General features: G+C 71.6%; 1 protein-coding gene across 2 annotated transcripts; it reads left to right on the top strand.

The window, feature by feature from the left end:
- Positions 1–463: 463 nt before the first annotated feature.
- Positions 464–10,811, top strand: MAN1B1 (mannosidase alpha class 1B member 1). Of its 2 annotated transcripts, none has more exons than XM_059387317.1 (13): positions 464–715; positions 1,125–1,233; positions 1,898–2,001; positions 3,562–3,716; positions 4,006–4,115; positions 5,253–5,438; positions 6,107–6,255; positions 6,679–6,831; positions 8,429–8,619; positions 9,289–9,409; positions 9,982–10,179; positions 10,253–10,384; positions 10,598–10,811. In XM_059387317.1, exons 1-13 carry the CDS (start codon positions 605–607, stop codon positions 10,808–10,810), a joined length of 1,932 nt encoding a protein of 643 aa, XP_059243300.1. In that variant the 5' UTR covers positions 464–604; the 3' UTR covers position 10,811. The 2 variants fall into 2 exon arrangements, with proteins under 2 accessions (XP_059243300.1, XP_059243299.1); XM_059387316.1 differs by having other exon boundaries at positions 465–715; positions 6,643–6,831.
- The last annotated feature ends 6 nt before the right edge of the window (positions 10,812–10,817 follow it).

The following is a 10,817-nucleotide window of genomic DNA, read 5'->3' as shown; positions in this document are numbered from 1 at the left end:
AGGGGGACCGGACGGCACGAGCGCCGCCCTGGGGCAGGCTCAGCCACAGTGCCGCGCGGGAGGCCCACGCGGAAGGGCCGCAGCGGGACCGCGGGCCCGGGAGCCCCGCAGACCCTCCTCGGGGCCGCGCGCACAGCCGGCTGCGGGGGTGGCCAGCGTGGCCAGCTCGCCCCGGGGACCGCCCCGGAGAGCCGCCGCCCCGCCTGCCCCGACTCCGCCGCGGCTCCCCTAGCTCTGGGCCGGCCCGTCCGGCCGCGACCGGGACTCGAGCCCCGCAGCCGGCGGCGCGGGGCGGCGCGGGGCGGCGAGCGGGGCGCACGCGCGGGCCGGCAAACGTGGAGGGCGAGAGGTCACGGCGCACGGGAGGGCGTGCGCCGGCGCAGCGGGACGTAAACAGAGGCGCGCGCCGGGGCCGCGAGGACGGGCGCAGGCGCAGTGGGGCGAGGAGGGCGCGGCGCAGGCGCCTTGGCCGCGCTCGCGATGGGCGGGGTGTTGACGGCGCCGCGATGGCTGCCCGCGGGGGTCGGACCCGCGACGTCCCGGGCCCCTGTGGGAGTCCGGCCTCCTGACGCCGCCCGTGGGCGGGGCCGCCGCCGCCGCGGTCATGTACCCGCCGCCGCCGCCGGCGCCGCATCGGGATTTCGTCTCGGTGACGCTGAGCGCCGGCCGGACCTACGACGGCAGCAAGAGCCGGCGGCGGCGCTCGTGCTGGAGGGTGAGGCGCCGGGCGCGGGGCCGCCGGGAGCGGCCGCGGGGCCGCCGGGAGCGGGCCGGGGCGCGCGGGGCCGGCCTGCCGCCGCCTCTCCGGGGCCGCGGGCTGTGCGGCGTGGGGGCGGCGCGCGGTGCCCCGCGCCGAGAGCCGTCGGTCGGGGCGGCGAGGCGGGAGCCCCGCCGGCGGCCGGAGCCGGAGCCGGAGCCGGAGCCGGAGCCGGAGCTGGCGCGCGCCCGCTGCGCCCGTCTGCGCTGTGCCCGCGCGGCGGTGGGGCGTCCCGGCCGGAGGGCACCTCCCGCGGGGCAGACCCCGGGCCTGGGGCGCGCCGGGCCGCGCGGGGCTGGCGGCGGGTGGGCAGGTCCGCGGTCGGGCCGCTCTCAGTGAGGAGCCTCCCTGCCCTTGCGTCCCGCAGAAGTGGAAGCAGCTGTCGAGGTTGCAGCGGAACGTGATCCTCTTCCTGCTCACGTTCCTGATGCTCTGCGGGCTCCTGTCCTACGCCAGCGTGGCTGACCAGTGGCGAGGTACCGGCTCCACGAGCGCCCCGCGGGGCTCTGCGTGGGTCCCCGAGGGCCGGCGGGGCAGAAGCGGGAGGCGGAGGGGCAGCGCGCTGGCGGCTGTGGGGCTGGCAGGTGGCTGTGCGTTTCCCGGGGTGCGACGGCTCGCTGGGCGTCTGGCTGAGTCCCGGCACCTCCAGGCCCTGGGCCTCGCAGAGAGATGGAGGTCGGGAGGTGGCAGGCCCGGTCCAGACGCCTCCGGGAACTTGCGCACACGTCTTACCCAGGGTCTGGAAGGGGCCCCCCCGGGCGCGGAGTCCTGGGGAGCCTGTGGGGAATCCTGGGGAATGTCTCTGGGGGGGCCCTGGCCTGCAGCACGGAGGCTGAGGAGCGGCTGCGGGGGCTCAAGGCCGTCGGGGCTCAAGGCCACGGCCTGCTCCCTGCACTTTGTGGTCCCGGGAAGGGAAGAGCTGAAGGCCGCGTCCGTGTGGGCGGGGGCCGGCGAAGGACCGGCGCTGCCAAGGGCTTTCAGAAAGGCTGGATTTCCTCTGGCGTCGTTGGATGCCTTTCCGGGGCTTTCCCCGGGGCTCACGCTGTCCTCTCGTGAGGAGTCTCGACGGGCTGCGCCACCCGCTCGGAGTCGGCTCGGGGCGAGTGGGCTGCTGGGGGTAAGACCGCCTCTCTTGTTTAGCGGGGAACGGCCGGTCCGCGGAGGAGCGGAAGAGGAGACCAGCGGACCCGCCCGTCTTGCCAGCTCCTCGGAAAGCAGAGGACCTCCCGGGCCTCTTACCGCAGGTACGTCGCGTGACCTACACGTGGGGTCGTCCCCGGGCTCCGTCCCGCCAGCGTCTGGGAACAGTGTGTGGCGTTTCAGGTAGACGGGGAAGGGTTCTGTCTGTCCCCGTCTGTGTGACGTCTGAGCGTCACGCTCCTTGTGCTGGGCCCGTAGGATGACCCTTGGGGCGGGAAAGAGGAATACTCTCTGCTTCGCTCTTGTGGAACGCCTGCTGGCGTGCCAGGTCCTGGGTCTGCCGGCGAGCAGAACGGACCCGTCCCTTGCCTCGAGGAGCTACGGGCTGGCGGGGGCAGGCAGGCGAACCTCCTGCGAGGGGAGAGCAGTCGCCGCCGGGAGGGATAAGGCTGGCGCCGGTCCCGGGGTCGGGGAAGCCGCTGTGAGACTCTGCTGGTTCTGGGCAGGGTCAGGAGAGCCGGGCTCGAGTTGGATGAAAGTGCCCAAGGCCCGGGGAGCTGGGCTTGCTCAGGGACTTGAAGCTTCAGCGGGTCTGGACGGGGCAGGGGGCCGGGATCTGTCCAGGCCGGGCCCTGTGGGGCTGCCCTGGGGAGCCGCAGGAGGCCACGCTCCAGACTGTCTCATTCGGGAGCTGTGTGTGAAAAAGCGGGTGTTCTCCCTCGTAGGGAGGGCAGGCGGGCGTTTCTTCTACTCTTTCTGGTCCCTCCCTCGCACCCGGTGTCCGCCCTAACGGTTGGGAAGGCAGAGCCAGCCTGACGTGTTTCCCCACGGAGAGACACGTTTCCAGAGGTGTGTGGGGAGGTCCGTGATCCAGTCTCTGGTGTCCAGCAGGGGCCTGGACGGTAAGGGGTTAATATGCACACCTCCCCTGGTCCAGGCCTGGGGACTGGGAGCCCCTCGTGGAGGCCACTTGGACTTTGTCTCTTGCTCGGACTCCAGCACTGGTCCCCCAGACCTGGGTCGGCCTTGGTGCTCTGTTTCGGCCAGACCCCCTTCTCCCGGGCACGTCAGTCGTGAACGTCGTCACAGATCCTGTGGACGCTGAGAAGCAGAGGTTTTTCCCGATTCCCAAGGGGCCTTCCTCCCGTCCTCTGGGGGAGGCGCCTCGTCCCGCCCTCTGTCGAGCACTGGCTGCTCCCCGGCCCCAGTGGTCCGTCCCTGGACCTGGCGCCCTGCCCTCGCCACAGCATCCCGAGGGTGAAGCGCAGGAGTCCCGGGGCACGGGCCCGCGGCCGGGTTCTCTCTGCGTCTCCACGTACGGGGCCGTGGTCCTGACCCTGTCTTGCTACCTTTAGGGTCTGTGACAGCCTGGGAGCATCCCGGGTCAGGAGTTCAACCCGCCATCCAGGGCTGCGCCGGCCCGTTTGGCGCACTTCCATCCCTGTCGGCAAGGGCCGGGAGATGGCGAGTCGGGATCTCCCGGCCAAATCTGCGTGTCGTGATGAGACCCAAAAGGGATTTCCTCTGGGGCCGTGTGCTGCCAGCCGGTTCACACACTCCGCGGGGTTGGGCCTGAGCGGGGAGTGTGCCGGCGGCAGGGAAAGGAAAAAGGCAGCCCACAGGCAGTTGAGCTGTTTTCATGGGTGATTCTTGTTTTTATCTAGAAGCCTCAAAGGCATTTCCGACGGGGACCTCCCAACCTGCAGATTCGAGCCCCCGGTAAAGGCTCCGAGGACAGGAGGCAGGACGACACCAAGTGGAGGGACGAGGCAGTGGGTGACGCGCGTCGGGAAGGAAGCACACGGAGAACGGTGGTCAGGTACGGGGAGCGTCAGAGACGGGCTGGACGTGCAGAAACGCTGAAGCCCGCGTGTCTGGCGTTTTCTGAAAACCAAAGAGGAGGAGGGTGAGCGCGACGTCTGAGGTACACGTTGCTCTCAGAGCAGGCAGGGTCCAGGGCGGGACCCGGGGCGGGGGGCAGAACCAGCCTTCTGCTCGTCCTGCCCAGAGCGGCGGGCAGCAGGGAGCCCCGCCGGGGGACCGGGACCTGGGGGCGTTTCCGTCTCCGCCCGCAGGCTGGCTGACTGCTCCTCCTTCTCTCCCTGAAGCTGGAGGGGAGCGGTGATTGAGCCGCAGCCGGGCACCGAACTTCCTTCGAGGAAGGCGGAGGCGCCCCCCAGACCTTCCTCCCAGGCCCCCAGGATTCAGAACCAGGCAGGTAAGACCCCACGGGCACCCTGTTGGGCCTCACCTGGACATTCTGACGAGGAGGGCGCGCGGACGCCCAGCGGGGGAGCACCTGCCGTCCCTCCGAGTGCTGGTCCCCCGAGGCGCCCGGGCAGGCCGCCGATCTCTTGAGAGCCTGGAGAGGACACGGGGCTCCTTGGCGGCCCATCGCTGCAGCCCCCGGTCGCCCATGTGGGCGAGAGACTCGTTTCCCAGCCTGTGTCTGTGCCACGGGGGGCTGGGGGGTGGTGCCTGGAGAACGTGGGGACGCAGCCGCCCCTCTGCGTCTCGGGTCCCAGCAGGTCTGCGCGGTCCGACGCGGTGGCACCGGGGTGGAGGGCCTTCTGGGCGCAGGCGTGTCGGGAGTCCCGTGCAGAGCTGAGGCGGGGCCGGTCACGGCCAGGGCCATGGGCCTGGTGGAGCAGGGGCTCGTGCCAGGTCAGCGAGTCTGGGGCCCAGGCTGTGACCGTCCGGTCCCGATTGCTGTTGCCTCTGAAGGAAGGGGGACGTGTGGGGGACGCCGAGCGATCGTGTGGCTTAGAGGACAGACGGCAGCGCCGCGGGTGTCAACACGGATGGCCTCAGACCGCACCCACGTGCGGTGCCGCCATCGACACGCACGGTTGTGTCCACGTGGTGGCTCCGTCACTCGTGCCCCGTCCTCCCCGGTGTGGAGGGCAGAAACCTCGTCTCCCACACGAGTCGCGAGGGCACCCCGGAAAGGCTCCAGGGCGGCCGTGGGTGCACCTGCTGCGCGTTAGGTCGTCCTCGAAAAAGCCCGGGGCCGATGAGGTGCGACGCGGCACCCGGGAGACGAGGCGCTCCCGTCCAGGTCGGCAGCCGTCAGCACGCCCGACGCTCCCGAGGCCGAAGGGCACGGCGCAGCCATCGCGCGCTCAGCGTGTGGCCCCCGGGTCCCCGGGCCCCCGGCGGAGGCACACGGGACACCATGCTGTCCCGTGCTGGCCCCAGAGGCCTCGCCGCCCTGGCAGCTGCGTCCAGCCGTGAGGACCCGTCCTTGGGCGGTGTCCCCTGCTGCTCCCCCACCCCGTTCCGTGTGGGGCTGCTGAGGGGCCCTGTCTGAACCCTGACCGGCACCGGTCCTGGCGACCTGCTGTCTTTCCTCCAGCCTCCCCGAACGAGCGCCAGAGGGCCGTGATCGACGCCTTCCTCCACGCGTGGGCCGGGTACCGCAAGTTTGCCTGGGGCCACGACGAGCTGAAACCTGTGTCCAGGTCCTTCAGCGAGTGGTTTGGCCTGGGCCTGACGCTGATTGACGCCCTGGACACCATGTGGATCTTGGGCCTGAAAAAAGGTACCCGCTCCTTCCCTCGCTCGCGGCCAAGTTCTCCTGGGGTGACTCTGGGGCGCGCGAGCTGTTGGCAGGGGGCGGGGGCGGGGGCCGAAACGCTGCTGTTCCCATCTGGCGCGCGCTCCCTTCTCGTGGGGGCAGGATCGGACGCGCTGGGCATGGGTGGTAGCTTTCCCGCCTGACGTCCGGCGTCCAGGGCCGGTTCCAGCCGGTTCCCCTGTCGCAGCCTGAAGGGGCCCTGTGGCGTTCGGCGGCACGTGATGCCAATGGCTGTCCGCGCCCCGCGTCTCTCCCTCACGTGAGACTTGACTGGCTCACGTGAGATCGGGTGGCCCGGGGGTCACGCGTCGTCGGTTATTTCTGAGCTGGGACTTCAGAGGCGTGTTTTAAGTTGTCTGAGGAGGCCCGAGACTCCCGCCGAATCTCTCGACGTGGCCCTCTGTGCCGGGATCGTCCGCAGTCGGCGGCCCGTCCTTGCGCGCGCGCGGGCTCCCTTTCTCTGCGCCTGAAGTCCCGGGGGCTCCTCCCCTCTCGCGGGACCGGACATGGCGAGCCTGCGGGGGGCGGGGGAGAGAGACAGACACGGGAATGCACGGGGCCCCCGGGTGAGGGGTCACGGGGGCGCGCTAGGCCCCGCGACCCGCTCCCCTCCCCACACCGTTTCATGTCAGAGTTTGAAGAGGCCAGGAAGTGGGTGTCTAAGAAGCTGCGGTTCCAGAAGGACGTGGACGTCAACCTGTTTGAGAGCACGATCCGCATCCTGGGGGGGCTTCTGAGCGCCTACCACCTGTCCGGGGACGACCTCTTCCTGAAGAAGGCTGTGAGTGTCCCGGCGCCCGCCGGAGGACGGGCCCGAGGGAGCGTGGGCGTGCGAGCGCTGTCGCTCGGCTCCCGGGATCTGGGGCGGGGGGGTGGGGGGGGTCTGTCCCCAGCGCTCCCGCTCCTGTGCCGGAGCCTTGTTGGCGCACACGCGCGTGAGCGGCGTCACCCTGCCTGTCGTCCCCACGGCTTGCAGGGACGTTCTCTCGGAGCTCCCCAGGGCCAGCTTGGTTTGGTGGCCATGGAACGTGGAGGCCGCGCGGGGCCAGTAAAGTCCCGTGTCCGTCCGCGTGACTGGGCAGGAACGGGGGATGGGTTGGCACCGGGGGACGGGGGCGCGTCCGCCGGGCGGCAGGGAAGCTTGATTGCCCGCTGTGCTGCGCATCAGGAGGACTTTGGGAATCGGCTCATGCCTGCGTTCCAGACGCCCTCCAAGATCCCGTACTCCGACGTGAACATCGGCACCGGGGCCGCCCACCCGCCCCGCTGGACCTCGGACAGCACGGTGGCTGAGGTCACAAGCATTCAGCTGGAGTTCCGGGAGCTCTCGCGCCTCACGGGCAATAAGAAGTTTCAGGTACGGAGGGGCCGCGCCACCCGGGACGCCCCCTCTCCCTTCCTCTCCCCTTCCCCGTGGTTCGTTGTGGCCGGGGGCAACAGAGGCCGGGGCGTCGAGTCGGCACCTGGAGGCTGAGTCCTCGCCCCGGCCCTGCCCTGCAGCAGGTCCGTGTCCTCGGGGTCCCAGCCGCCGGCCTCGCACGTGCCGCGGGGTCGGGGGCCGTGGCGCCCGCAGGGAGGCGCGTCCAGCCAGGTCGGCCGGAGGCAGGGAGCTGCGCTGGGGCTTTCCTGACCCGCACGCCCGTCCTGGGCCCTTGTTGGCAGCGGGTCCCTGGCCGCGCCTGGCGGAGCCGCTCTCCTCGCCGTGGGGGAGGGGGGCTTCGGGACGCGGCACGGCGTGCCGTCGGTTCTCCCTTTGCTTAGCAAAATGGAGCCGTGATTGGAGTGAAATAGTGACTCTCCACGTGTCCGTGGCACCGCGTTTCCCCTCCCCCACCGCGCAGCCGTGGGCGAGCTCTGACGCCTGCACGACTTCCTCCCCGTCGGAGTGGGCCGCGGCCGCGAGCCCTGTGCCCCGTGCGTGTGGGGCAGTGGGGGCTCTCGGTTCTGATCGTCCCGCGCGGTGAGGTTCTGCGGCCCGGGCCACCTGTGTTGGGCTTGGTCGCCACGGGGGACGTTCGCATCCGCGGGGAAGGCGCCCACGGGTTACGTCTGTGTCGTGGCGCGCGTCCCACGTGTCCTTCCCGCCCCCAGCGGTACCCCGCCGTGTGGACGGGGCCCGAGCAGTCTAGGTCCCGGCCAGCCCCGCCCGTCGGGTTGTGTCCCACGCGGGTGTCCGGAGGGGCACGCCCCCAGGAGCAGGTTCCCGCCACGCTCAGGCCCGGCTCTTGCGTGGCCGCTGGCGCGTTGTCGGTGGGCCTGCCTCGGGTGGCCGCGGATCTGCTTTCTGGGTGTGGCGTTCTCCAGACGCTCGCTGGCCCCGTGTGTGTCCTGGGGAGAGGGGCGCGCGGGGCCCTCCCTGCCTGTCCACAGCGTGGCGGCCGTCCCGTCGGCGGCGCCTAGTCCAGCGGCTCCGCGTGTGTCCTGCTCCTGGGGCGTCAGCCAGGCGCGTGCCCGTTGCTGGGTGTCCGTGGTGGCCTGCGACCCTAGAGAACTCGGTGGGTGGGCGTGGGCGCGTGCGTCTGGCGGAGCCCAGCAAATGGCTCCCCGCTTGGGCTCCTGGGCGCGGGGACCGAATGCACGCGAAGCCCGGGAGCAGAGGTGCTGTGGGCGCCCGGCAGGGAGCTCGGAGCAGCCCAGGCGGGCTGGCTCTTGAAGGGTGCGCAGGAGCTCCCCGGGGGCGGCGAGCCGCGAGCCCGGGCGCGGAAGCCGACGTGCCTGCCTTCCCTCCAGCCGGCAGGAGCAGCCGGCCGCGCGACCGGGTTCCTGCGGGGCCTGGGTCCCTCTCAGAAGCCGCTGTGGGCGGCAGTTGGGCGAGGGGCTCCGTGGGCTGGGACGGCGGCCTGCTCCCTCCTCGGCGGGGAGCGGGTCCGTCCCGTGGGGGCGAGCCGATGCAGCCCCTCTGTGCACCCCGGCCGCCCCCTCGCTCATGCCCCCTCTCCCGTCGTCTGCCGCAGGAGGCCGCGGAGGAGGTGACGCGGCGCGTGCACTCGCTGCCGGGGAAGAAGGACGGGCTGGTGCCCATGTTCATCGACACGCACAGCGGCCGCTTCACCCACCCGGGCGTGTTCACCTTGGGCGCCCGGGCCGACAGCTACTACGAGTACCTGCTCAAGCAGTGGGTCCAGGGCGGAAAGCAGGAGCCCCAGTGAGGCCGGGTTCTGCCACGCGGCAGGGGTGGGCTCCCCGCAGCTCCCCGTGGCTCCCCTCGTCCCGGGGTCCCGGTCGGGCAGCCGCCGTGCCGGCCCGCGCTCGGCCCCTCCGCGAGGAGCGTGGTTCTTCCAGGCACAGCCTCCGTGTCCAGGAGGAGGGGACCTGGCTGGTCGCTGAGGCCCAGGCTCCCCAGCGCCAGGCGGGGCCCGCGGTCGGGGCCTGTCCGAGGGGCCCCTAGCTCACCGGCTGCACGGTCGCGGAGGCCACCGTGCACACGCCCCCCAGCAGAGGGAGGCCGGGGCCGCCTGGGCTGCACCGTGTGGTGTAGGAGGCAGAATCGCCCCCCGGGACGGAACCGGAAACCCCCGACGATGGAGCCTGGGGCTGACGCCCCCCAGAACCCCCGGGGCTGCGGGCAGAGACCGGGGCGTCACACCGGGATCCGGGGGCTGTGCGGAGGCCGTTCTCGGGCCGTCCCTCGGGGCGCTTGAGGGGAGCGCCCCCAGCTCCGGGCCAGCCTGGCGCCGCCTCAGACAGGGCCGGGGCTCCGAGCCACTAGCGTGTGCTGGGTGGTTCACGGCCACGCGGCCGCTCCTGGGTGCCAGGGCAAGAGGGCCGTGCGCCTGGCTGGCCCGGAGCTGACGGGGCCTGCCGCCCTGCCCAGGTTACTGGAAGACTACCTGGAAGCCATCGAGGGGATCCGGAGGCACCTGCTGCGCAGGTCTGAGCCCGGAAAGCTCGCCTTCGTGGGGGAGCTTGCCCACGGCCGGTTCAGCGCCAAGATGGTGAGCGTGCGCTCCAGCCAGCCCGGGCGGGCGGGGCTTCAGCCATCCAACCTCCCCCCGTCCCCCCTTCTCCCTCCTGGGCAGTGTCCTGAGCTGCGACGGATTTGTGAGCCACGACGTTGCAGAGAGCCCCGAAGTTCTGGCCGTGGGCATGCGCCTGGGTCGTGGCCTGGGCTGGGGTGGGGGCGGCAGGAGGAGCTGAGGGGGACCCGAGGTCTGCGCTGGGTCCCTGGCTGCGCCCCCTGGGTCCCGGGCACCGCTCCCAGACCCCCACCGCTTCCTGGGGACCCTCACTCTCCTACGGCAGCCCGTCGGTGTCGGTGGGGGAGAGGGGGGAGACCCGGGTCAGCGTCTGCTCCCCGGGAGGTGGTGTCTTTCCCCCGCCTCTCCCCTGCTCGCATGCAGCGTCGCGTGCTGGGCCTGTACTTGAGTCGCTTGCCCGAGTGGACCCTGAGACGTCCCCGCTCGGGCTCGTTGACTCCTGGGGACACGGGAGGCACCATCCCCGGTGTCACCGCCACCCCCCCCGCGGCCACAGACTCCGCCGTGGTGAGGACCCGCTCTGATTTCAGGACCACCTGGTGTGCTTCCTGCCAGGGACGCTGGCTCTGGGCGCCCACCACGGCCTGCCCGCTGACCACATGGAGCTGGCCCGGGCGCTCATGGACACCTGCTACCAGATGAACCGCCAGATGGAGACCGGGCTGAGCCCCGAAATCGTGCACTTTAACCTGTACCCCCAGAACGACCGCAAGGACGTGCAGGTCAAGGTGAGCCGGGGCCGGGCTCTGGGTGTGGGGGCACCGTCGGGGCCGTGTCTGAGCTCAGCCCATGTCCCGCCAGCCGGCCGACAGGCACAACCTGCTGCGGCCCGAGACGGTGGAGAGTCTGTTCTACCTGCACCGCCTCACGGGGGACCCCAAGTACCAGGACTGGGGCTGGGAGATACTGCAGAGCTTCAACGCGTACACACGGGTGAGCTGCCTGCCCGCCACCCCGCCGGCCCCGCGGGCCCCTTCGCCCCGGGCTGGGGGCATGGGGGAGGGGCAGGCTCACCGTGGCCTCCGGAGTCAGGGGCGCCTGGGGCTCCGGGGCTGGGGTGTCCCTTGGTCCCGTCCCAAGGACCGAGCCCGTGTGGGGAGCCGGCTGTGGCCGCAGCCCGGACGCCGCCGTCTCGGCCCTGTGCAGGTCCCCTCGGGCGGCTACTCCTCCATCAGCAACGTCCAGGATCCCCTCAACCCCCAGCCCAGGGACAAGATGGAGAGCTTCTTTCTGGGGGAGACGCTTAAGTACCTGTATCTGCTCTTCTCGGATGACCCGAGCCTGCTCAGCTTGGACGCCTACGTGTTCAACACCGAGGCCCACCCCTTGCCCATCTGGGCCCCGCCGGACGGGGCGTGACTGCCCC

Source organism: Mustela nigripes, unplaced genomic scaffold, assembly GCF_022355385.1.
Source record: "Mustela nigripes isolate SB6536 unplaced genomic scaffold, MUSNIG.SB6536 HiC_scaffold_863, whole genome shotgun sequence".
NCBI lineage: Eukaryota > Metazoa > Chordata > Mammalia > Carnivora > Mustelidae > Mustela > Mustela nigripes.
Note: the sequence above shows the minus strand (reverse complement) of the source record. Positions and strands in the feature narration are given on the sequence as shown.

Excerpts from the sequence above, each read along its gene's own strand:
- MAN1B1 (XM_059387316.1), top strand. The coding sequence starts at position 605 with ATGTACCCGCCGCCGCCGCCGGCGCCGCATCGGGATTTCGTCTCGGTG. Across the intron at positions 716-1,124 it reads GGCGGCGCTCGTGCTGGAGG|AAGTGGAAGCAGCTGTCGAG; the intron begins GTGAGGCGCCGG and ends TGCGTCCCGCAG. Across the intron at positions 6,256-6,642 it reads ACCTCTTCCTGAAGAAGGCT|GAGGACTTTGGGAATCGGCT; the intron begins GTGAGTGTCCCG and ends GCTGCGCATCAG.